The sequence below is a fragment of the Nicotiana sylvestris genome, chromosome 4, assembly GCF_000393655.2.
Source record: "Nicotiana sylvestris chromosome 4, ASM39365v2, whole genome shotgun sequence".
Classification (NCBI taxonomy): Eukaryota; Viridiplantae; Streptophyta; class Magnoliopsida; order Solanales; family Solanaceae; genus Nicotiana; species Nicotiana sylvestris.
Genome location: NC_091060.1, coordinates 166,025,376 through 166,053,131, shown reverse-complemented (window position 1 = coordinate 166,053,131; position 27,756 = coordinate 166,025,376). Strand labels below are relative to the sequence as shown.

Sequence of the window (27,756 nt, the reverse complement as noted above, 5' to 3'; positions counted from 1 at the left end):
CAGAATTCCTTACTCAGGATTTCTGGTTCGCAGAATAATAAACAGAGTCATATTCTCCTCGATTCAGGGATTAAAATTGGTGACTTGGGACGCCTTAAAATTCCCAGGTGGCGACTCTGAAATAATTAAATAAATCCCGTTTCGACTGTCCTTCAATTGGAGAAAACTCCCCACGCACCCACGCGGGCGCAGTAAAAAGGAGGTGCGACAGCTCTGGCGACTCTGCTGGGGAACACTTCCTATTGTAACCCAGAACCATTGGTTCAGGGTTTAAAGAATTCGAGCTTAAAATATCTGTGTTAATTGGCTTTATTTACTATATGATTTTCAACTGTTTATATGCTAATATGCTAAATGTTGTTTTTTACCGCTTTAATATTATTTGAATTGTGAATATATACAACTGCTACGAAACCCCCTTCTTTCTGAGTCTTCTGAATTTATGGTGTACACGTGCGCGTGACCCACCTTTCTGTTAAAGTCATACCAAATAAGACGGAGTTGGGACAAGTAACTAGGCCGGGCAGACTTTCGTGCTCCCGGTACGTTGCCCCCGCTTCGGCTCAAACTGTCCGTTTGGGTAAGCCAGGTTTAGAACAATCAACCTAAGGTTTTACACTTAGAATAACTCAGCCATGTACCGGATCCCTAGTAGGAACGTCTATTTGCATCATACACATTTGGCCTTGGAGACTCAACACAGGGGTTGGGTCTGTCTAGGACAGGTAAACCCGAAATAAAAAGACCATCATGATACATCCTACTTGCTATTTGTGCATTCATTTACCTCGAACATGCTTGTTGACCAGCTTAAATGAAATCATGGTGAAAAGAGAGGAATAAAATGGGTTGTTTTTTTTAAAAAAAAAAATCAAAAAAAAAAGAGAAAAATAGTTTTAAATCTTGAAATAAAGGTATTTAATAAATAAATAAAAAAATTCGAAAATGATTTTTTTTTAGTATAAATTTTCAAAATGAATTTTGACTTTATTAAAATTAAATTTCAGATACAAAATGAGCACCACACAAAGCCCCTCGTCCACGAGTACAGAAGAATTTCTATTTCAACTTCAAATGTGGTGGTATGATTTAGGCGAAGACGGTCAAAAATGGGTCGTCAAGCATTTGGGAAATCTCACGGACATTATGAAAGTCAAACCCCGTGATGATCTGATTGCAGCGTTAGTAACTTTTTGGGACCCTGCTCACAATGTCTTTCGTTTCTCTGACTTCGAGCTTACTCCTACATTAGAGGAGATAGCTGGATATGCTGGTTTTGACGGAAGTCTAAGAAATCAAAGCTTGATATTCACAAAGGCTCTTTCGGTACATCGATTCTTCGGTCTTCTGAACATCAGCAGTCAAATCAGGAAAAGCAATGTCATCAATGGATGTTGTTCCTTCAACTTTTTATATTCAAGGTTCGGAAAGTCAGATGGGTTCGAAATTCATGAGAAAGGCCTTACCAATAAGCAAAACAAAGACACTTGGCAGATTCACCGTCGCTTTGCTTTCATGGTGGCTTTTCTAGGAGTCATGGTCTTTCCAAACAAAGAGCGAACAATTGATATTCGCACCGCAAAAATTGTGCAAATCCTCACCACCAAAGAAAATCACACCTTTGTCCCCATCATTCTATCAGACATTTATCGAGCTTTGACTTTATGTAAATCAGGAGCAAAGGTCTTCGAAGGATGCAAAATTTTGTTGCAAATGTGGGTGATGGAGCATCTCCAACAACAGCCCAAGATCATACAGTATGGGTCAAACAATGATAATTGCATCGAGAGCTATGAGGAAAGAACAAAAAATTATCAGGCTCCAGAAGGGATAGAAGCATGGGTATCTCATCTAAAGGCTTTAACGGCAAATCAAATTGAATGGACTCTGGGATGGCTCCCGATGAGGGAAGTAATACACATGTCAGCCTCAAATAGTTATCTACTACTATTGGGATTGAGAAGCATTCAGCCGTATGCACCACTGAGAGTCCTAAGGCAATTAGGGAGATATCAAATAGTTCCTGATGATGAAGATTTGAGTGTGCAAGTAATCGAATTACACCCAGAAGCCACTATTCCCGAGGCTCTACTTCAGCAGATGTGGAATGGGTGCCGATACTTGAAAAGTGATACTCAAGTCCCAGACGCTACAAAGGGTGAGATAAATCCTGGATATGCAAGGTGGTTTGAAAAACGGTCTCGCGTGGATGATGTACCAGAGCCTGAGCTAAGAAGGCCAACAAAAAGACCCCATGTTCAAAACTTCAATGATAAAATCCAAGAACGGTTGATCTGGGGAGAAAAGGAAAAAGGGTACAAAGCAACTATCCATGCCCTAAAAGAAAATCTAAGAAGCCTCAGTTTGGAGAAAGATTTGCAAGCACAAGAAGCCGAAGGCGAGAAAAAGAGTCTAGCTTGTGAGAATGAAAATCTTCATGCTCGATTCCAAAAAATGAAAAGAGTTTCTGAAACGCCAAAGAGGAGCTGGAAGGATCAAAAAACCATCGCCAATCTCTTTGAAAAAATGCAAGATTATGATTCCATTCTTGCGGAAAACGAAAGGGCATTGAGCAAAGCAAAAGAAAGGATCCAACAATTAAACGAAGAAGCCAGATCTAACAAGGAACGCCAAGATAGGCAATCCGAAAAAGACAAGGCACAATTCAAGAAGGAAAAAGACTATTGGATGCGATCAGAAGACCAGCTTCGTGCACAACTAGAAGAGGCAAGAAGATGCAACAGAGAACATCAACAAGCAGACCTCGACAGGGAAAGATCGCAAGCAAGATTAGAGCAGGCCAGACTCCGAGCTCTGTTAGAATCAGCTCTAGATCGTGAAAACCGTGTCAGAGATATAGCCACCACTCGTCAGCAGCAATTGCAAGACCAAGACCAACGTCTCCAAGGTTTCAGGGCACAAATCCACGACCTGGCAGTCTTCACATCTCAAAGTTATGTAAACTGCCAAGGAATGGATTATGAAAGGTTTACAGAGCATGCGCCCACTTTTGCTCGTCATCTAGCAATGGAGTTGGAAAGGATGTATCGTACGCTGGGAGGCCATCCAGGTCAAGCCCCACATTGAGCAGATAATCCAATATTTGACAACAAAAGTGGAAAGTGGGGCATGTTGTGAGATGTTAAGAATTGTATCTTTTATTTTGATTTAAGTGTGTGTGTTTCAAGCCATTTTCTTAAAAGTTTTCAAATGTAATTCCATCTTTGTGTAATGAATAAAAGTTATTGCCTTTAGTCCGAGCTACGCAAGGTCTGATTCATGTAAGGCATGATACGTAGGCAATCTCTAAGATTCGACCACCACGATAAAAGATAAATAAAAGTGAATGACAATTTTCAATTTCAAGAAAGCTGGGACGACACAAGCAGCCGAGCAAATGCATAATAGAAAGGGATTATTTGTCTAGGAGCATTGCATCTCAACGTGTGATTATATATGTGTTAAACTCTCAAAACTAACAAGTTTGTTCATTTCCAGAATTCAAGCAGTTAGTTTCTCTAAAGAGTATACTGGCATATTATCACTATCACACAAGATCAAAAGGACCAATACCCGAAAGTATGTCTATCCCAGATGTTGACACAGGTATGGAACTAGAGGAGATGGATGTCGGGAAAATGAAAGAAGAGATGTTTAAGCTCAAGCAGCAAATGGCTGAGATGTACCAAGCCTGGTCTACAGGACAGCTACCCCCATCTTACCCAAATAACCCTGCTCCATCAATGACTCAAACTCAGGATAATATCACCACTGAATTATCCCCAAACTTCCCCATTTACCAGCACTACCGAGGCACCACCTCTCAGACACCGCAGTCTCCACCTCCGAAACCCGTTCCATATTTTCCTCCACCTATGACTCCTGTTTTCGTAGCACCTCCCCCTGCTACATTTCATAAATCTCCTAGTGAGCCTACATTCCAGGCCCAAGACAACCAATATTACCCCCCGGAACCCACCCTCAAAGCTTCCAAAATTCATTCAACTACTCCTCGTTTTGATCTCCCAACCGAAATTGACAAGCCAGTTAAAAATGTTGAACAAGAAGAGATGTTCAGGAAGGTCAAGAGTCTAGAACAATCGTTCAGAGACATGCGAGGATTAGGCGGGCAGGTCAGTGTAGCATACAAAGACTTATGCTTATTCCCCAATGTACAATTGCCAGTTGGTTTCAAGATGCCCAAATTTGACCTATACAGCGGGCACGGCGACCCAGTAGCCCACTTAAGGGGTTTCTGTAGCAAGATGCGAGGAGCTGGGGGAAAAGATGAATTATTAATGGCTTACTTCAGTCAAAGTTTAAGCGGATCAGCTTTGGAGTGGTATACACGCCAGGACCATGGGAGATGGTACACCTGGGATGACCTGGCACAGGCATTCGCATACCATTTCCAATACAATCTGGAAATCATCCCAGATCGATTATCTTTGACAAAATTTGAGAAGAAACATAATGAAAGTTTCAGAGAGTATGGTTTTCGGTGGAGAGAACAGGCAGCAAGAGTGGATCCTCCTATGAAGGAGAGCGAAATGGTAGACTACTTCCTCCAAGCCTTGGAACCGACTTACTATGCCCATTTGGTTTCAGCGGTTGGGAAATCATTCAACGAAGTAGTGAAGATGGGAGGTATGGTGGAAGAAGGCCTCAAGACAAATAAAATCATGAGCTATTCAGCAATTAAGGCAACTACTCAAGCTATTCAAGGCGGGGTAGGAGGAATCGGAAGAAAGAAGAGGGAGGAAGCAGCCGTAGTTGATTCAGGAATTTGGTCGGGACCCAGAGGTTCACCGCTTTACTATAATCAACAACGACCTCGCCAATCAGCTTACCACCATGATTCATCCCAACACTACTATCACCCTTCAGAGCCTCATTTTTCCATTAACCATGCTCAAGCATACAATCAGCCACCTGTTCACACCAATTGGCGTGCTCCTGTCACACCAAATACTTACCCACGAGCCTATCCCGGACCAGGTTTCAGGCCTAGGCCAGCATTCAGGGGAGAAAGGGAACAGAAAAAGAAAACTTACACTCCATTGGGAGAGTCTTACACTAGTCTGTTCCACAGGCTGAGACAGCTAGACATGCTGAGACCAATACAATCCAAGCTACCCAATCCTCCTCCAAAGAATCTGGATTACACCATTAGCTGTGAATATTGCTCCGGTGCACCAGGCCATGATACGGAGAAATGCTGGCATTTGAAAAATGCAATACAAGAGCTGATTGATACTAATAAAATCGAGGTTCAAACCCCCGAAGCCCCAAATATCAATAGAAATCCAATGCCAGCCCATCAAGAGGCTAATATGATAGAAATCATACAAACTGATGGGGAGACAAAGAAGCCGTCACAAACTGTCATGATGATCAAGTCTCATGAAACCAAGCCAGATAAGCAGTTAATAGAGGAGAAGCCAGTGTCTAAGCAGAATAAAAATGGTGATGAACCATCTATAATAGTCGATGAGGGATCATCGAGCAAATTTGCTGCAAAATAAGAAAGGCCGAAAGTGATAGTACCCGGGGTTGTTAACAAACCCATTATATTTGTGGAAGGAGCCCGTACAGATCGGGTTATTATTGCACCTGTAATCCAGCTGTCGGTCATCAACAACAAAGCCATCCTATGGAACTATGAACGGGTGACTGTAATGTACAGGGGAAAATAAACCAAGGAAGAAGTGTGTGAGGTGCAAGGCTTGACTCGTTTGGGAAGATGTTTTACTCCCGAAGAGTTAAGAAAAACTAAAAACAATCCAACGCCAACAAAGAGAGCTGTGACGGAAGAAGAGGCGGAGGAGTTTTTAAGAAAAATGAAACTCCATGATTATTCTGTTGTGGATCAATTAAAGAAGACCCCCGCTCAAATTTCATTATTGTCATTACTGATCCATTCAGAGGAGCGCCGTCTGGCTTTGATGAAAATCCTGAATGAGGCTCATGTTCCTGAAAAGATCTCTGTAAATCATTTGGGAAAAATAGCCAACAGAATCTTTGAGACAAACAGAATTACATTTGCTGATGATGAATTACCTGTGGAAGGTACCGAGCACAACAGAGCTCTTTACCTCACCGTGAAATGTGAAAACTCCGTAGTAACCCGGGTATTGGTTGACAATGGGTCAAGTGCAAACATATGCCCTCTCTCCACTTTAAACAAATTAAAAATTAAAGAGGAGAGGATCCAGAAGAATAGTATCTGCGTACGGGGGTTTGACGGTGGAAGTAGAGATTCATTTGGCGACATAGTGCTGGAACTAACAATAGGGCCAGTTGAATTCACAATGGAATTCCAAGTGTTGGACATAATTGTTTCTTACAACTTGTTGTTGGGTCGACCATGGATCCATGCTGCTAAAGCAGTCCCGTCAACACTACATCAGGCTGTCAAGTTTGAATGGAATCATCAAGAAGTAGTCGTGTATGGAGAAGAAAGTTTAAATGCTCAAAGCAGTACCATTGTACCGGTTGAGGGAACAGAAAAGGACCAGGGACCATGGGTATACCAAGTGACCGACACAGTGTCGATAGAGAAAATTCCAGAGGGGAAATACCTTCCAAATCCAAAGATATCCTCTGCATCAGTCATGGTAGCTTATGAAATGTTAAAGAATGGCTTTATACCCGGCAAAGGTCTGGGTTTATCTTTGCAAGGAATTATACAACCAGTATCTCTCCCCGAGAACTGGGGAACATTCGGTTTGGGGTTCATACCCACTGCCAATGACGTGATAAGGGCTAGGAAGCTGAAACACCAAGCATGGGTTCTTCCAAAACCAGTCCCACATCTGTCAAAGTCTTTTGTCAAGACCGGTGCTAAAAATCGCCCGATAACAACAATTCCTAAATCCCGGGTCAATCCTGAGAAGGAATTAATTGAAAGGTTCGAGAAATTGTTTAGTGATGTGAATATGTTGGAAAGCGGAGAAGGGTGTAGCAACGCAGAAGTTCAATTCGTTGGGCCAGAAACAAAGCTCAATAATTGGAAAGCCACTCCTCTCCCAATTCGAAAGGAGTCTTGGTAGTTTATTTTGATTTTCTTTCAGTTTGTTTGGGTTACTTCAGGGTTGTAATCCCAAAGCTTATCTTACAGTTTGTTTGAAGTGTGCAAAACCTTGTTATCTTTCATCATCCAATAAAAAGCAGTTTCCTTTTTATTATCATTCCTGATAGTTTTCTTTTCTTTTTCTTCTTTCCTGTACAGTTCTTTTTACGCTGGCTCTAGTGATATGGCATGCATGAGGAATCCTCAGCCCAGTCTTAAAAATCAATCTGGTTCCGAAATATTAATTCAAGAAATATATTGTGATTATGAATCAGAATATGATGAAGATGAGGTTTTTGAAGAGATTAGTAAAGAGTTAATTCACTTTGAGGAAAAAATCAAACCTAACTTGAGTGATACCGAGGACATCAATATAGGGGACACGAGTAATATCCGAGAAACTAAAATAAGTGTCCATCTGGAACCAAAGATCCGAGAGGAGTTAATTAAAGCACTCATAGAATTCAAAGATGTTTTTGCATGGTCGTATGACGACATGCCGGGCCTGAGCACTGATTTAGTGGTTCACAAATTGCCCACCGATCCAACGGTGCCTCCTGTCAAGCAGAGGCTGAGAAAATTCAAGCCTGACATGAGTGTGAGAATTAAGGAAGAAATCACCAAACAATTGGAAGCAAAGGTCATTCGAGTCACTCGATATCCTGTTTGGTTGGCTAATATCGTTCCTGTACCAAAGAAAGACGGCAAAATTAGAGTATGCGTCGACTATCGCAATCTCAACAAAGCAAGTCCAAAGGATAATTTCCCATTACCTAATATCCATATTTTGATCGACAATTGTGCCAAGCATGATATAGGGTCTTTCGTGGATTGTTATGCCGGGTATCATCAAATTCTAATGGATGAAGAAGATGCAGAAAAGACGGCATTCATCACACCATGGGGAACTTATTGCTACCGGGTAATGCCATTCGGTTTAAAGAACGCCGGAGCAACCTATATGAGAGCAATGACCACAGTGTTTCATGATATGATACACAAGGAGATTGAGGTATACGTGGACGATGTGATCATAAAATCAAAGCATCAGGCCAACCACGTTGGGGATTTGAGGAAGTTCTTCTTAAGACTTCGCAGGTACAACCTCAAGCTTAACCCTGCCAAATGCGCATTTGGAGTTCCATCTGGAAAGTTGCTAGGATTCATAGTCAGTCGACGAGGCATCGAGCTAGACCCATCAAAAATCAAAGCCATCCAAGAATTGCCACCTCCCAGGAACAAAACTGAAGTAATGAGTTTGTTGGGAAGGTTAAATTATATCAGCAGGTTTATTGCTCAGCTCACAACAACTTGTGAGCCAATTTTCAAATTGTTGAAAAAGGATGATGCGGTCAAATGGACCGATGAGTGTCAAGAAGCGTTCGATAAAATAAAAGGGTACTTGTCAAACCCACCCGTGTTGGTCCCGCCAGAGCCAGGAAGACCTTTGATTTCTTTACTTAACGGTTTTGGAAAATTCATTTGGTTGTGTATTGGGGCAACATGACCTCACTGGCAGAAAAGAGCAGGCCATCTACTACCTTAGCAAGAAGTTCACAGCTTATGAGGTTAAGTATACTCATCTGGAAAAGACATGTTGCGCCCTAACATGGTTAGCTCAAAAATTGAAACACTATTTGTCATCCTACACTACTTACCTCATTTCTCGGTTGGATCCATTGAAATACATTTTTCAAAAGCCTATGCCAACAGGAAGACTTGCAAAGTAGCAGATATTGCTCACAGAGTTTGACATCATCTATGTAACTCGGACTGCGATGAAAGCCCAAGCACTGGCCGATCATTTGGCCGAAAACCCGGTCGATGAGGAATATGAGTCGTTGAAAACTTATTTTCCTGATGAAGAAACAATGCATATCGACGAGGTGGAGCGAATTGAAAAGTCTGGCTGGAAACTTTTCTTTGATGGAGCCGCTAACATGAAAGGAGTCGGAATAGGAGCTGTAATCATTTCTGAAACAGGGCATCACTATCCTGTTACGGCTCAATTGCGATTTTATTGCACCAATAATATGGCTGAATATGAAGCTTGCATTTTGGGGTTAAGGCTAGCCGCAGACATGGGTATCCGAGAAATCTTAGTCATGGGAGATTCGGATCTTTTGGTACATCAAATTCAAGGAAAATGGGAAACCCGAGACTTGAAGCTCATACCATACCGACAATGTCTACATGATCTTTGTCAGCGGTTTCAATCAGTGGAATTCCAACATATTCCAAGAATCCATAATGAGGTTGCCGATGCATTGGCTACCCTGGCATCAATGTTGCACCATCCGGACAAAGCTTATGTAGATCCAATACATATTCAAGTCCACGATCAGCACGCTTATTGCAATATGGTTGAAGAAGAATTTGATGGTGAACCATGGTTCCACGACATCAAGGAGTATATCAGGATGGGGATATATCCCGCACAAGCCACAGGAGATCAAAAGAGGACCATTAGGCGATTGGCAAATGGATTCTTCTTAAGCGGAGGAGTTTTGTATAAAAGAACACCAGATCTTGGATTATTAAGATGCATAGATGCCAGACAAGCTACAGCTGTCATGTCTGAAGTACATTCAGGAGTTTGCGGACCCCACATGAGTGGATATGTGTTGGCAAAGAAAATCCTCCGAGCTGGTTACTATTGGCTTACCATGGAGCGAGATTGTATCAGTTTTGTGCGCAAGTGTCATCAATGCCAAATACACGGAGATTTGATTCATTCTCCACCATCCGAGTTGCACACAATGTCGGCACCATGGCCCTTCGTTGCCTGGGGCATGGATGTGATTGGACCAATTGAGCCGGCAGCATCCAATGGACACAGATTCATTCTGGTAGCTATTGATTATTTTACCAAATGGGTTGAGGCCAAGACATTCAAATCAGTAACCAAGAAAGCTGTGGTCGATTTTGTCCACTCAAATATCATATGTCGATTCGGAATCCCGAAGGTGATCATCACAGATAACGGTGCTAATCTTAACAACAACTTAATGAAGGAAGTATGTCAACAGTTTAAGATTACACATCGTAACTCTACCCCATATCGGCCCAAGGCGAATGGAGCAGTAGAAGCAGCCAACAAAAACATAAAGAAGATACTTCGGAAAATGATAGAAGGTTCAAAACAATGGCATGAAAAATTACCATTTGCATTATTGGGATACCGCACTACTGTTCGCACTTCAGTAGGAGCAACTCCTTATTTGTTGGTATATGGCACTGAAGCAGTAATTCCTGCAGAAGTTGAGATTCCTTCCCTTCGGATCATCGCCGAAGCAAAGATTGATGATGATGAATGGGTCAAAACCCGTCTGGAACAGTTAAACTTGATTGATGAAAAACGATTGGCCGCAGTATGTCATGGTCAATTATATCAAAGAAGAATAGAAAGAGCATACAACAAAAAGGTGCGTCCCCGGAAGTTTGAAGTAGGTCAGCATGTGCTGAAACGTATTCTTCCACATCAGGTCGAGGCAAAAGGCAAATTTGCCCCGAATTGGCAAGGACCATTCATTGTGACCAGAGTATTATCAAATGGTGCACTATGTTTAAAAGATATTGAAGGCAAATGCATAGATATGGCGATCAATTCTGACGCGGTAAAGAGATATTATGCATAAAATTTTTGAATGTTTGTATTTAGCATTATTTCGAAGATTGGAATGACAAAGGCAATTTATTCTGCTATCCAAACACTATACCCTTTGTTTCCCCCCTTTGAGCCATACTTGTTTCTTTCCTACCCCCTCTTGGAAGCAATAAAAATAAAAAATAAAATATATATATATATAAATTTATATATAAAAAATCACTATTATTTAGTGAACTACGTTTGACCTGATTCCTCAAAGAAGGATACGTAGGCGCCTCACGGCTCGGTCATAGGGTGCACAATATACATAATGTGCACAAAAAGTTATGTCAAGCAACCCCAATCAAAAAACTGGGGCAGAGAAACTGTATTGCAAATAAGAGAAAGATTCCAAGAGTTGTAATTTTTAACCCATACCAAGAACTGTTTAGCTTTTAATACCTTTTCCATTTCTAACCCCATACCAAAAGACCTTTCGATCAATCTTAGAAAAATGCTGAGACAAGCAAATGAAGATGGTTCATAATACTCTGGTACAAACAAGAAAAGAAAGTAAAAATGAGAGAGTCTTATAGGTGAAAACCCACACGGGCACCATAAGGCGACGGAAGTTGAGAGAAAAGTAAAATGAGAGAGTCTTATTGGTGAAAACCTTCGTAGGCACCATAAGGCGAAAAGGAAGTGAAGAAGTGAAAAATGAGGAAAGTTTATCGATGAAAACTCCTTGAGACAATTGAAAGGAGATTGATTAAAAGACTGGGTTGATTAATCCGAAATGCATACCCTGATCATTGGTGCCAGTAATTCCAATCAGATAAGTCCTTTATTCCTTTTCCAACAGTCATCCAAAAATTGGATTTTTCTTTTCATTCTATAATTGTCGAAATCAGCGTATTTCGCTACTAATAATCTTACTTTCTCCAAGCTTTGAGATAAGTTTTATTCCAAACAAATAAGAAGGAATGTCAAGGTATACTACCAAGATTCAAGGTTACAAAATACAGCCACGAAAGGTGGGAGATAAAAATATGGGTGTAAGAAAGGTGAAATCAAAAGTGGATCAGCAAAGTCAGAAGGGACATATGATTACAGTTAAAAGGTTTTGAAGGAAAACATACAGAGGGGAATCCTATAGTCAAGAATCAATTACAAGGACAAAATAGTCTTTTCAACCATTCCAAGGCAATAAAGAGAGACGAAGAGAAGCATCACCATCGGCAAGAATACCCCAGTCAACCACCCTGCTTTAAACTAACAAAGTTTTCTTTGAAAACAGGGGCAAATACAATATTTGTGTCAGGAAATACCTGGTAAAGAATTAAAGAAGTCAGGCGTCCACCTGGAGAATGAGGATGAGAAAAGAAGAAGTCAGGCATCCACCTGGAGAATGAGGATGAAGAATTGAAGAAATCAGGCGTCCACCTGGAGAACTAGGATGAAGAATTAAAGAAGTCAGGCGTCCACCTGGAGAATGAGGATAAAAATTAAAGAAGTCAGGCGTCCACCTGGAGAATGAGGATGAGAAAAGAAGAAGTCAGGCGTCCACCTGGAGAATGAGGATGGAGAATTAAAGAAGTCAGGCGTCCACCTGGAGAATGAGGATGAAGAATTAAAGAAGTCAGGCGTCCACCTGGAGAATGAGGATGAGAAAATAAAAAATCAGGCGTCCACCTGGAGAACGAGGATGAAGAATTAAAGAAGTCAGGCGTTCACCTGGAGAATGAGGATGAAGAATTAAAGAAGTCAGGCGTCCACCTGGAGAATAAGGATGAGAAAAGAAGAAGTCAGGCGTCCACCTGGAGAATGGGGATGAGAAAAGAAGAAGTCAGGCGTCCACCTGGAGAATAAGGATGAGAATTAAAGAAGTCAGGCGTCCACCTGGAGAATGAGGATGAGAAAAAAGAAGTCAGGCGTCCACCTGGAGAATGAGGATGAAGGAAAGAAGAAATCAGGCGTCCACCTGGAGAATGAGGATGAAGGAGAGAAGAAGTCAGGCGTCCACCTGGAGAATGAGGATGAGAAAAGAAGAAGTCAGGCGTCCACCTGGAGAATGAGGATGAAGAAAAGAAGAAGTCAGGCGTCCACCTGGAGAATGAGGATGAGAATTAAAGAAGTCAGGCGTCCACCTGGAGAATGAGGACAAAGGGAAAAATAAGTCAGGCGTCCACCTGGAGAATGAGGATGAGAATTAAAGAAGTCAGGCGTCCACCTGGATAATGAGGATGAGAAAAGAAGAAGTCAGGCGTCCACCTGGAGAATGAGGATGAAGAAAAGAAGAAGTCAGGCGTCCACCTGGATAATGAGGATGAGAATTAAAGAAGTCAGGCGTCCACCTGGATAATGAGGATGAGAAAAGAAGAAGTCAGGCGTCCACCTGGAGAATGAGGATGAAGAAAAGAAGAAGTTAGACGTCCACCTGGATAACGAGGATGAGAATTAAAGAAGTCAGGCATCCACCTGGATAATGAGGATGAGAAAAGAAGAAGTCAGGCATCCACCTGGAGAATGAGGATGAAGAAAAGAAGAAGTCAGGCGTCCACCTGGATAATGAGGATGAAAATTAAAGAATTCAGACGTCCACCGCTCACTTTATCTTTGCACGAAAACTCTTCGAGTTTCCGCACAAAGAGGGGCAGCTGTGAGCACGTGATTTTTGCCTTACGAAAACTACTCCATTATAAATCAAAAAAAAATAAAATAAATTTCTTTTACTGTGTAATTTTTGAATTTGCGTGGTGTTATATACTTGTGTTATGTCCGTAAGTGTTTACTTTGTCATAATAAAATGAAAAAATAAAATAAAATACATATTGCATGCATATATGATTTAATTATGCATTTAAAAGATAATTTAAATAAAATCACAAAAAATATGCAATAGTTCTATTTTAAATATTCCACTGTGTGATTGATGTCTTGTCTATGTGTTAAATAATTGTTATAGAGTAATTAATATATTTTTGAAGTTAAAATTGTTTTATAATTAAAATTAGAAATTTAAATTAGAAAAAATGAAAAAAAAATGGACCTGGATTAAAATCCAGGCCCAAATGAATTAATTCCCCCCCACAGCCCAATCCAGATGACCATGTCCGGTCCAATTCAGCTACGCCAAACGACGTCGTTTGGTGATCATTCATCAAGGGCCGTTAGATTAGATCAATTTAACGGCTGAGATACACTACCCTTACCCGTAACCCGTAACCCGACCCTTTGACCCAATCCAGGCCGACCCTGAACTTAGACCAAACGACGACGTTTGGTTAAGTGGATTGATCTCAACCGTGCATCTTAATTGATCCAACGAATGAGATCAATCCACCCCACCCCTATATAAAGACCAAACCCCTACCCCGGCCCCTAACCAAACACCCCCCTCTCACTGTTCATCATCGTTCCCAAACTCACCACTAACCCTAGCTGCCCTAGGATCCCACCGCCTGAAACCCGGCGGCATCAACGCCGCCGGTCACCAAAATAACACCCTAGAATCCCCTGAACATCCTCTACACAGATCTAACATTGGTTTCCTTCGAATCAGGCCCCAACTCTTCGAATCTTAAATCGAAGGTTGGCCTGAAAACCTTATCTTCTCCGATGACCTCCAAAATAACACCACAGTTTCTCCTAAATTCCCTCACCAAGGATCTGTTAGTTGCATGGTTCGAATCATACTGGAACTACTCGAATCTTCATTTGAAGATTCGAGTACAACCTGACCTTATCCCAACCTACTTCAAACTCACACCAGTTACCCCCCTGACCTCCCTCGTGCCTAGAACATCTTTGGTTTCCCTCGAATCTAACCAGAAATGAGTAAATCCCAAATCGAACTTTCAAGAACCCTAAAAATACCAGACTTTTGGATTCTGTCCAGATTGAATAAAGATTGAGGTTTAATCGACCTTAGTCGAAGTATTTTCAGTGGAAAATACTTCGACTAAGGTCTGTTTGATTTCAAACAAAGTCCAAATCCAAGTCGAGTTGAGTTCAGTTGAATTTAAAGGTTCAGAGGTAATTTCTGTTTCTTATGTGCATTCTATGTGTATTCTATGTTCGTTTCATTAGTTTGTTTAATTTTTCATAATTTTCTAGTCAAATTTTGTTATACTGTCCCCTACCCGTCAACTTGATTCTAAATGTGAATTGTTTCTGTTGATTGTGATTATGTACAATGTGTGTAATCGACTCGATTAAGTTCGTCGATTAGTTGTATTATGAATCTTGCTTTTGGAAATGTTGACTGAGATAGCCTATTTTGAATAGATTATTTTGTTATAACCAGTTAATTAGTTATTGTTAAGCAGTTAGTTCTTGTTTAATAAACCAGTAAATTCAAATGAATGCTGTATATGTGTTGATTTCTGAGCATTGAGTTTCAGGGCATTGTCAGTATATTGACAATGCTCCTGTATTTGTTTATTTTTTGGTTCAGTTTTGAATCTCAGTCGAAATGATCCTGCATATTCTGTGTAATGTTAGTGGGTATTATTCAGGTTCAGTATTCAATTGAGAATCATCTATCTTAATTCAACTCTTGTGCATAAATGTGATGTACTGTCTTTAATACTAGGACTGGTTATAACTGTTAAAGCAGACTTTAAAATCTGTTTTGCAACATATTCTGATTTTAGTTTAAGGGCTGTAATTACAGAAGGATTTCAGGTTTATTTTAGAATGAAACAGTAGGGTAATGTGATAGTGTGCTTTCAATAATATGATAGTGGCTATAATTTAAGTAATAATGGGGAACAAGGGATAATGGGGCTGCTGAAAAACAGGATAAATAGCACTTAGTTTTAAATTATTCAAAAGTAGTTTTAATGGAAAAACTTTCTGATTTTTAAAGGAGAAAAGGGTCCATCCAACACTAAACTGTATAGGACCAGCCCTGTATAAATACAGGGAGCTGGACAGATTGAAAGGATCAGTTTTTCAGAGAGGGAGTCCTTCAGAAGAAAAATAGGAAGAAGAAAAAAATAGGAAGAAGAAAAATAGGAAGAGAAAAATCTGATTTGAAAGGAAGAAGAAATCAGATTTTAACAAGGAGACTTTGGGCAGATTTTTTAGATTGAAGAAATCTGATTTAGGAAAAAAAGAGAAAATCTGAAAAACAGAAGATTTTAAGAAAGAAAAAGAAAGGAAATCAGATTAGAAGAGGGAATTGAGAGAGAAAAATTTGATTTAAGATCAGTTTTCAGAAAAGAGGAGTTTTTTTTTTCAGAGAAGAGTTTGAAAGAGAAATAAAAATCAGATTTTAAGAGAGTTCAGGAAAGAGAAAAACAGAAAGAAAGAAAGAGATAGAAATAGAATCAGAAATAGAAATTTGAAAAGAAAAACAAACAAAAAGGAACACTCACACAGTGAAGCTGAAACAGATACCAGAAAAGAAAAGAAAAATCTGAAACCTTGTTGTTCTTTTTGGAATCTGTCCGGGTCTGGGTATTGATACTATTTGGTTTTAAAAAATCTGAAATTCTTTAAGAAGTGTTACTCTTGTGAATCTGGATTTCTCGGGTCTTATTATTACTCAAATCTATGGGAATACTGATATTCTGCCAGTATTTTGTTACTGCTGCTGTTGCTGAAATTTACTCCTTCTACCTTCATTTTCAGGTACATGCCTTTTAAATTTTATGTTGGAAAGAGATTCAACATGACTAATCAATGAAGTTTGAATTGCAATTCTGTTTTCCATTTGTCCAAGTTCATCAGTTTAAATTTCATTTTTGTTTCATGATAGTTAATTAGTAGGGAATTCAATTTGATAACTATGAGTTAATTGTCTTACTTTGAAATTCGTATAAAGCTTTGTAATAATGTTAGCCCTTCATCTCATTAGTTTAGTCATGTTTGAACTGTCAAGGTAGGAAACATGACATAAAGATTGGCCATTAACTAGGCCTTGTGACGTTGTTAGTTGAATAAGGAATAGCGTGAAAATGTCAAAACCATATTGCTAGTTTATTCTGATAATCTGATTTAGTTGTGGAAGGAATGATATAAGTTGTACGTTCTTATGTGGCATTATAACAGGTATCTATAGAACCATTAAGTGGATGGCAAGTTGAGTTGTTATGGCTCATTATGATGTTAAAGTGCTATGAATGTTTTAGACATACAAACTATGTTACATGTAAGGCAATATTATTAATTGATTTATAATTCCCTTTCTTATCAATTTGATGCTTATTTACCATCTTAAATAAATAATTAGGCCTATTGGATTAAAAACAAGTATGTGAGAATGAGATGATATGTATAAGAACAAATTGCAACAATTTATGTCAATGGTAATTAGAAATAGAATTTGCACTAAGTAAATAATGAAAATTCTTGGAAAATATTTCCTCCCCTTATGAATCATTCATTTTCAGTTTCATATGCAATTTATTCTTTGGCATATATATATGTCATATTTGTTTAAAAAAAATAGTATTAATCATATTTTTATTCTGTTCTCTGAATTTGAATAGTTGGAATGAATATAATTTATACTCGGAAATTATAATCGACGGGCAACCTTTAATAGATTGTGAATTCTTTTCAAAGAATTTATAGGCCTCTAAAATGGGAGTTTCTCATGATTTTCACATATAAAATGTGTAGATATAATAAACAATTTGTGGAAAATCCCTAATACCATTACAAGTATTTTGCGCAATTAGGGATGCGTTCGCGTACCCTGATTATATTTTTAAAAGCAAATTCGGATTATGCGTACGCGCAATTTCGAGCGAATATTCAAGAAAAGGATTTTTCCAAAAGCGTTAAATCAATTTCATAAAAACCCGAGATGTACGGTTCACTATTTAAGAAAAACAAATTTTCTTGATTCGACACAATTTCGAAAAAATGATTGTTTAATAAATATATTATCAAAAGTTATCGTGTACACGTACGCGTGACACAATTCCGCAATTTTAAATTTATAACACGAATATACATACGTGTAATTCGATTCAAAGAAGGGTCCTTAATCACAATAAGTAAAAGCGGTAGAAAAATCACGTAACAAATGTATTTAATAAAATCAAGACAATTAAGCCAATAATAAAAACAGTTAAGTGACCGTGCTAGAACCACGAAATTCGGAAATGCCTAACACCTTCTTCCGGATTAACAGAATTCCTTACTCAGGATTTCTGGTTCGCAGAATAATAAACAGAGTCATATTCTCCTCGATTCAGGGATTAAAATTGGTGACTTGGGACGCCTTAAAATTCCCAGGTGGCGACTCTGAAATAATTAAATAAATTCCGTTTCGACTGTCCTTCAATTGGAGAAAACTCCTCACGCACCCACGCGGGCGCGGTAAAAAGGATGTGCGACAGTCAACATCTCCCGTTATAGAGGAATATGAAAGTATAATAATACCAGATAGTACACCAAGTTTTATTGAAGTAGGACAAGCATACCAAGACAAGCAAATTTCATACAACTAATTATATATTATACAACATATCTACAATTTTCATACATTATTTCTACTCAGTTATATACCACTTAAATGCAAATTTTTCTACAATGTTGTTTAACTTTCATACAATATTTAAATGAATAAAAGAAAAATAAATAAACAACAATATACAATTTTGCAATATAATGTATGTCATGTCTTCTTCTTCTTCTTCTTCTTCTGCTGCTGCTGCTTCTTCTTCTTCGAGTTTCAATCTGAAATTCAGCCAAAACCAAGTCTAATCTTCACCAAAATCTCTCAAAATTGAGATATAAACTCCAAACCATATTCCTAATTATTTCAACAACATCCAATCCAAACAAATAATAATTTTTGAAAACCCAAATTCGAATTCAAAGCTTCAAGGTTTTTTAGTGGCTGTCAATGTGGAATTGTTGATCTCTTTTTTGCTTTATATTACTGAAATTTGGGATTGAGAGATAGAGAGAGACGTGGAGAGAATTCTCAATTCTTTGCAACAACATCCAATTCAAACAAACAAATGTTTTTTGAAAACCCAAATTCGAATTCAAAACTTCAAAGTTTTTTAATGGTTGTCAATGGTAAAGGGGTTACAGATTTTCGCTGGTTTCAGAAGAGAAAATCATAGGTGATTGAAGAGAAAATCGTGGTGTGTGGTTTGATATGTGAGTGAGGTGGTGGGATTTGGAGAGAAAAACTTGGAGGAGTGGGAATATACGGTTGAGTAAAATTAGGAGACTAATTAATACCATTAAAATCCTAAAATGGTACGTAAATAGTAATTAGGTATATAGAAGGTAATTATATTAAAAGTTAAGCATGAAGGATAATATAATTTAGTATATGACATATGAATATAAAAATTCCTAAATGAAACCCCTAAGAATAGCTTGTGTACTTCCTCTTTTGAACTGGATCATCATGCTTGACTGAAGGCCCATGAGGCCCAGATAAGTTTCAGCCCAATATTGTGGGTAAACAACGACTACATAGCCGTTGCACCCGAAAATTTGGTCCCCAAATGAAGTCTTTTTGTGGTGGTGGGCTTTTGGATTCTTTTCCGTAACGGTAACGGTAAGGAAATCCTCTTTTAACCAACTCCCACTTTCCAAACCAACTGAATATGACTCTTTGCCTGAATAAGACAAGAGACTTCAACTGCCTGCTGCTAGTTTCTTCTTTCCTAACTCCGTTAATTTGCAATTCCAGTTTTACCCTCCTCTCAATTTATCATTTGTTGTTTCATTTGTCAAGAATATAACTGATTTTATTTTAAATGGAGTTCATCCAATGGAAATAGACTAATTTCAACATTAAACACTAGTAAAACAGGTTTACAATTATATCCATCACGATTAAAGGGATGACCTAGAAAACAAACTTGAGCTTGATTTTACATACTGCAATATTACTAATTCGAATCTAATAATTCCATAATAGTTTTTATTTAATTATATTCATTTCTTTCTCGAAAGGGAGCCTTGGAGCAATGATAAAATTATTTTCGTGTGACCTATAAGTCACGAGTTCAAGCTGTAAAGTCAGCCACTGATGCTTGCATTAGAGTAGTCTGTCTATATTATACTCCTTGGGGTGCGACCTTTCCCCGAACCCTATGTGAACGCAAAATAATTGGTACAACATGTCGCACTTAAATTCATTTATTCCTCAAATATAAAAGAAAAAGAGAAGACACAAAAACAAACTTACCACTAGAGTTTACAATCTAATAGTATAAATAAGAAATTTTTATGTAATAAATGTGCGTTCAATTTTCAATATTTTTCGTTTCCTTTCCTAATCCTTGAAATAAATTGGAAAAAAGAAGAAGATGCATTTGAAATTTTGAAATACTATAGAAGTACTAATAATGGCAAAATCGAGACCTCACCAAAATTTAACGTTTCCGTCCAAAGCCCAAAAACAGTAAAGAGCAACCGACACGTCAACAGTATCACCGAACGTAAAGTCCAAACAGTTTCCGTTTTAAAACGTCCAAAAAAACAGAACCCGTCCGTTTATCAGTCGTTTTCTCTTTAATTGTCTCTCTTTACACTCCACTCTCCCACCATTTCCATTTTTCACACTCCATCTCTAAGCCTTGAATCTCACTATTCCACAATGTCGTCTTCACCGGAGCTCCGGTCACCGGCCAAAATTAACGGTGATACGAGGAAAATACTTGGGCCGGGTGGAAATCGGGTCAGAGATTTAGAAGAGCAGAAGAGGAAAAAGGAAGGAGTTAAAAAACCCGGAAGGCCTAAGAAGTCAACAGTTTCACAGACTGTTGTGCGGGTACGGGGCAATGGGTCAGTTGATAGTTCTTCCTCGGAGTCGTCTACTATAAAAGCTATGAATTCAAAGAGAGGAGTTGAAAGGACTGATGTGAAAAAACCTGCTAAAATTGTTCCTGAAGGAGTTGAAGCAGCTGAGCTTTTGTCTCCTTTGGTTCCAGTTCCGCTTAAGCGTTGCGATTGGATAACACCGAACTCGGGTAAATTTTTGCCTTTTAACCTCATTTCTGCTATTACATTTCTCTTTGTGTATGTCATTATGTGTGTGTGAGAAGTGAAAAGTTGTCTGCTTTATGTGTTTATGAGTTGAAATTTAATGAATTTTGTTAAGTTGCAACATGCGAAACCAAGTTACAAGTTTATAGTGATAATTACATAGAAGGATAGATCGAAGTTTGATGAGCACTGTTTGCTGGTTGGTCTTTATTCATAGTGCTTCAATGTAAGAAATTGGATCGCGTAGCGTAGCCCGTAGGGATAAGTGGGAGATTTAGAACAAGGCGAATTATTGAGCAATGATTTCGACTATTAGGAATATACCAAGTAAGCAGCAGAAACCTTGAGATATACGTTAAGGTTGGGGAGAAATGTCAATTAAGTTGCGATTTCATCAAAGAGAGTAATTTACCCAACATTTTCTATTTCTCCACACACAAATCGAAAATTACAGAACTTTCTCATGACTAAGAAAGTTATGGGATAAGGAAGCTGCACCAAAGTTGCAGAATTTGGTGCAACATGGCTGCAATAGATGTAGATGATAGTTTGGGTATTGTTGATTTCATTAGCTCATTGCATAGTATTCTCTTTATGCTGATTTAACAATGAAAGTTATTCCTTACCTATCAAAAATTGATAAGGAAGTTACAAAATATCAATTCTAATCGGGAGGATTTTATCTATTTAGGTAATAATGACTGATCTAAACGAGGAAAAGGCTTGATCCTTGTAACGAAGTTAAGATGCAATATTCTTTGCCCAAGCTTAAGTATTGTAAGTATCAAAAGATAAGCAAGTCTAAGGACAGTTGACCTTGAACTTCTGCTAGGAATTTTCTTCCACGAGGCTGTTGCACGTGAGTTGATGCATGATGACCACAGACGTTGAAGGAGGAAGGCAAAGGCCCTGCAGTTTTCCCTCCTTCACACTAGGGTATTAATGGCTTGAATGGTCAACCCGTAGCTCTTTGGCAGAGGGATGCCTTTATAACGCTATAAAGATGATTAAGTTCTTTAAAAATGATTGAAGCAAGAGCAGAGTGCGAGGAAAAGGTTTTTGCTTTGAAGTTTTTAGAATCCCACTCCCACATTAGTTAAGTGTATGGGCTGCAATATCCTTATATGGTCTTGGGATATACTCATCGCTTGAGCTAGTTTTTGGTTTTGAGTTAGGCCCAAGGTCAATTTTTAGAATCCTAATCTTGGGATTTCTAATGTTTGACTACCTATGTTATGTCACTTCACGCTCTAGATGCCCAAACTTGGGCAGGGCGTGCCACGAGGTACTAGAATCCCTAATAGGCTAAGTACATGGCCTTGAGCAATCTTTACCACTTGACCTATCTTTTAGAGTTGAGTTAGGCTCAAGGTTCCTTTTCTTTACAGAAATATTGTGACCTTAGCTAAAATAAAAAGTTTAGCCTATCATGTTGTAACGTAGGGAGCATAATCTTTTGGAAAACATATTTCGCTTTCCCTTTTAGAAGAAAATAGTGTTGCAGCCGACTCTTGGTAGACACACATATAGTTGATAAATGAGTGAATACCCTAAAAACTCCCTAAACTATCATGTTTTTATCAGTTACATACTTAAACTATCCGGTGTATCTAAAATCCCACTTAACTATATAACCTATATAGTGAAATATGTAAGTTAACTCGCCAAAAGACGCGTGGGAGATGAAATTATACATAAAAATGGCCCCAATTGGTCGTGTCTCATAGGCGGCTCAAGGGTAAGGCATCACAAGCAATGGCTTAGGGCCCCCAAATTTTAGGGGCCCCACTTTCCCTTGGTAGTAATTTTAATTTTTTATATAAAAATTGAGTATCTTAATGTTAAAAAGTAAATAACTTAATACAAAAAGGAAAAGAAAATTTTAATTTGTGACTAGCGCTGATAGTTGAGATTTTAATAATTTAAAGGGTATAAAGATATCTTTGATTTTTTTATTTAGTGGGTAAAATTTGATTTTTTATTTAAAGGGTATAAAGATATTTTTTATTTTTGACAAGAGTGGGTTGCTTTAGTGGTGAGCACCCTCCGTATACTCTGATCCGTATACTCAATAAGATAACAAGAATTAATTTTTGTTAAATACCTATCCTATAACAATTTTGCATTAGGATCAATAATGTATTAGGAGAATCTAAATGGATCGGATTAGCTATATTATCATTTAAAGAAGTTTAAAAAATAGATTTCAAACAAAAATATACAAATTTATTTTGTTAACAACTTAGGGGCCCTCATCGAGATTTTGCTTTAGGCCACCAACAATGTTGGGCCGCCCCTGTCGTGTCTAATGGTTAATTACTGTTACCCTCTTTAAAAAATTTATTCTTTCAATTTTCCTTCTATTTTCTTTATATTCTAGCCGTTTTCTTTATTTTTTTTCCTTCTTCTTCCTTTATTTCATTTGAAAAAGATTCTTCTCTTGTTTCTTCTAAAATTATCTTTCTTCTTTTCAATACTATTTAGTCCACCAAAAGCCTATAATTTTTACCAAACCCTTTCTGAAATTTTAACAAACCCTAATGTTTTTATCCCAATCCTTGTATTAAACTAAAATTCCCAGTGAAAACGAATGTTAATGGAAAATCCAATGTCTAATCGAAGGTTAATGGGGAAAATTATGACTGAAACATGGTGTAGCCATTATGGAGGAGACGTATTTTTTTTTTTTTTTTTTTTTTTACAAATAACCATGTGTTTGTCTCTTCACCCTCTTTCTTTGATTTTTTTAAGCCCCAAACATTTACCCATTTAATTGTTTTTATTATTAGTTAAAATTCTTAATTAAATTTATATTTAAATTAGACAGAGTAAATAGAAGGTTGTACCACACGCACCACTAAAAAATCGACGAGGGTTTTTTAATATATAGGTGTATATAGTTAAGGTTTTTTTTGGGTACACTGATAGTTTAAGTGGGTAACTGACAAAAGCGTGATAGTTTAGAGGGTTTCAGTGTATTCACTCTTGATAAATCCATGTTATGTTTTTAATCTTTTGTGTTTGGTTTTTGGTAGATAGGTTATAGTAGTGTTGCTTGTTAGTTGATTTCATATTCCAGCCTTGGCTGATAGTTTTTGGACTCAAGCATCAACAATTTAGCTTATCTACTTTGACGACCCTCTACTTTATTATATTTGCAAATATCCTCCTCTAACTTTTCTACTATAAAAGGCATTAACTATAGCACGATTGGCATGTTCTTGCTCACTGATAGTGATGAAGAACAGTACAAAAGCTGAAAATGGAAGTGAATATGAGTGCTACCTGCAAATATAATTCCACAGGCTATACCGATATTACTAGGTTGAGATTTGGCAGGAACACAAAATGATGCTTCTCTACCTCCAATATTGAGGTTGGGGGTTCAAATCACCAGGAAAGAAAAGTGAGAAAAGGGTGCTATTGACTCATGGGTAAAGGAAGATTTGGGGGTCAGTTTACCACATTAAAAAAAATATAGAATCAGATGGTCAAGGAAGCTTGTGTATGACATGGTCATGACTCAGAAGGTTTAGTGTTATTTCCAGATTAGAGGTCAATGTGCTTCACCATTAATAGGCATTTCAGAGGGGTATTGGGGGGTTGATTTGCCATTATCAGATGGTTGAGGAAGTTTGTGTATGACATGGTCATGACTCAGACGGTTTAGTGTTATTTCCAGATTAGAGGTCAATGTGCTTCACCATTAATAGGCATTTCAGATGACATATGTATTATTTATCTAGGCTAATTTTGCGATTTGGCAATAGAATCATGTTGCTAGAAGAATTTATTTGGAAAAGGAATTTTTCACAAAAAACATTTTATATCTTTCCAAAAGTTCTGAATAACGTTTTTGACTTTGAAAGTTTTGGTTATGCGTGGTTGTTTTGTGCTATTATGTCAAATTTCCCTAAATTTCATTTGTCTTTATATAAATTGAAGGAATGTTTTTTATGTCGGCGATACCAATTAGTTAGGATTAGTTTTAGTACTATTACCTTATCAAACAAAAAGGATTGAGTTTTACTACGATTACTTTAGGCCTACGTCTTTGTAAGAGTCTTGTAATCCTGTTAGAGATTTTTACGCCTGTAGAAAATATAGGAAACTTTGGCACTTTTTCATTTTTATAGTATATAATATAATTGTATAGCGGGAGCTTAGTGCACCGCGCATAGCGGGAGCTTAGTGCACCGGGCTACCCATAATATAACACTAAGATGAGCTTAAATGGAGCGACATGTTTTATGATGATTCATATAGCCAATCCCAACTTGCTTAAATTGAGGCACAGTTGTTGGTGGTGTTGTTTAGTCTAAAAAGGACATCAAGGATGTGCTTCGCTCTATGGCAAGGCATGGGGACGAGCAAACCATCAGAGAACGGGTAGGACCTTATTATCCTTTTCGGTTAGTGAGAACCTTACATGGATTGAAGTTGTAAATTACCAGAAGTTTTCCTATCTATATCTTGGAACTCTATTGTAGATTGACAGCCGAACCTGATGTGTTAGTGAATCTAGTGAGACATTAAGGGATTTTTAGTATTTTTAAGACGCTTAATATGAGTTGTCTTGGCCATAATTAGTGCATATAGTTAATTGGAAACAATTTCTTCTCTCGTTTGTTTTTCTTACTATGTGATAGATCTTATCTGCAAATATTTTTTCCGGCAAGACCTTCCAATTCAATGATGATTTTAGCTATTAATTGGTCTATTCAGATTCACATTTTTCCTCTTCAAGCAAGCAGTAGAAGCTTAATCGATCTAATTAGTGAATACTTGAAGTTGTCCAACTTTCTGAAATGGAGAATGACTAAAACAGTTAGACTGCAAAACTACTGTATCATGACCTCTAGTTTTGTCGAGACACTATTGCAGTAATTCTTAAGGAGATTATTTTATTGGACCAAATTCCGCCTTCCATCGGAAGGAAGGAATGATTAATCAACCTGCAGTAATCTAATTCTGTTATTCTGTTTTGCAGAACCCCTGTATATTTCTTTCCATGACGAAGAATATGGAAACCCAGCTTATGATGATACAAAGCTATATGAACTACTTGCCCTATCACAAGCATTGGCAGAAATGACCTGGCCTGCAATCCTTAATAAGAGACATGTATTCAGGTTCACCATTAAAGATCATCTCTCCAAGCTTCAAAAGTAAATGTCTTTATGTCCATATGTGTGAAATAACTTATGATTGCATCTTTCAGGAAGATGTTTGACAACTTTGATCCATCATCTCTTGCAAATGTTAATGAAAAAAAGTTGCGGTCGCTAACAGAAAGTGGAAAATCATTGCTATCTGAACCAAAGATACGTGCAATCATAGAGAACGCAAAGCAGTTCCAGAAGGTAAAGAGAACTTTTATCGTATACCTTAGATCTGGAATTGCAAAACTGATCTTAAACTGCTTTGCTCTTTCAAATATAGAGGTTGACATGCTTCTCACCTCCCAGAGTAGAGTGAAATCTATGTTAACAGATTCATGATTTAACGCATACGTAACTTCATTCAAGTGATTATTTTTTTATGTATTTAGAAGGAATAACAAGTCAAGTTTTACTATATAGTCCAAAAACACACCAAGAGTAAATTGAACTTCAGAGTTGTTAATTTTTCCACTAAAACAAACAATAAAATATCTTTGTATGTACATGTCAACTTTTCCTCGATCCGTTGCCTATCTGGTGTATGCTCACTGATGCTGCTGTCAAATATCTTCCTGTGTTGCAGATTCAGCAGGAGTTTGGTTCCTTTAGCAACTATTGCTGGCGCTTTGTAAATCAAAAGCCAATAAAAAGTGGATTTCGCTACGCGCGTCAAGTACCGGCTAAAACACCAAAATCAGAACTTATGAGTAAGGACTTGATGAAAAGAGGCTTTCTTTGCGTGGGACCAACAGTTGTGTATTCATTCATGCAAGTTGCGGGTATAGTTAATGATCATCTCATTACATGCTTCAGATACAATGAATGTAACAACAACAATAATGGCAAACAGCAGTCACAAACGAAGTTAGTAAAAATAGACATACAAGGGGACCCTGCTGAGACCACTCAATTCATGACCATTTGAGTTTGACATAGCTGATATATCCTCTGTGGATTTGTATTACTAATCGTCTTGACATACATTTAACCAACAGGAGTCTAGTTACATGAGTGTTAGTGTGATTTATAGTCTTTTCAGCTTTGCCAAGTGTGTATTTAGAAACTTTCTAACTTTTGTATTTGTGATTTATGAAGGGAAGGTTGTATTTGTATCTATACTACTATGGTGTCTGCTAATTTCCAAGATTTGATGATGCTAGTAAATATTTCTTTATAAGGCCTCCCATTTTGGCTCAGCCATTTGTCTTCGGAGATTGCAATAATCAGTGAAGCTTGAGGTAGATTGGGCCTCAATTCAGAGGCGGAGCCACAGTGTCGGCTATGGGTTCGGCCGAACCCAGTAGCTTGGTTCGAATCATGTATTTGTCCAAAAATTTTCATAAGTTAAAAGGTTTAGCATCCAAAACCCATAAGTTTGAAATTCTGGTTCCGTCTCTGAGGCTCATGTCTATCTCGCGTGTATGGGGCAAATTCACCATGTTTTCCCTTCGGCTCAATTCTTTTGTGTGTGAGCCAACTTATTTACTAACTTTTTAGTTTTTACTAGCTCAATAAAAAGATACTTATAAAGTGGACGAAAAAGTTAATTTTAACCCATGAGGAACTCTTCCCTTCTCAATAAGATTAGGAATGAAGATATTCGAGAGAAGGTGGGCGTGGCCCCCATGGAGGACAAGATGCGGGAAGTAAGACTCAGATGGTTCAGGCACATTCAGAGGAGGAGCACTGATGCACCGGTGAGGAGGTGTGAGCGACTGGCTGTAGTGGGCACGCGGAGAGGTAGAGGGCGACCTAAGAAGTATTGGGGAGAGGTGATCAGACAGGACATGGCGCGACTTAGGATTACTGAGGACATGGCCCTTGACAGGGAATTATGGAGGTCGAGCATTAAGGTTGTAGGTTAGGGGAAAGTTGTGAATATTTCTACAGCACAATAGAGTGAGACTAGCCAGTTAGGAGTTAGACTAAGAATGTCATTGGTCGTCTATTGATGCAGGGCT

General features: G+C 38.2%; 1 protein-coding gene across 1 annotated transcript; it reads left to right on the top strand.

Annotated features, from left to right (window-relative positions):
* Positions 1-20,139: 20,139 nt before the first annotated feature.
* LOC104230741 (uncharacterized) lies at positions 20,140-26,916 on the top strand. Its single transcript, XM_009783622.2, has 4 exons — positions 20,140-20,617; positions 25,624-25,765; positions 25,855-25,996; positions 26,379-26,916. The coding sequence occupies exons 1-4, from the start codon at positions 20,245-20,247 to the stop codon at positions 26,718-26,720; spliced, it is 999 nt and encodes a 332-aa protein (XP_009781924.1). The 5' UTR covers positions 20,140-20,244; the 3' UTR covers positions 26,721-26,916.
* Positions 26,917-27,756: the final 840 nt, after the last annotated feature.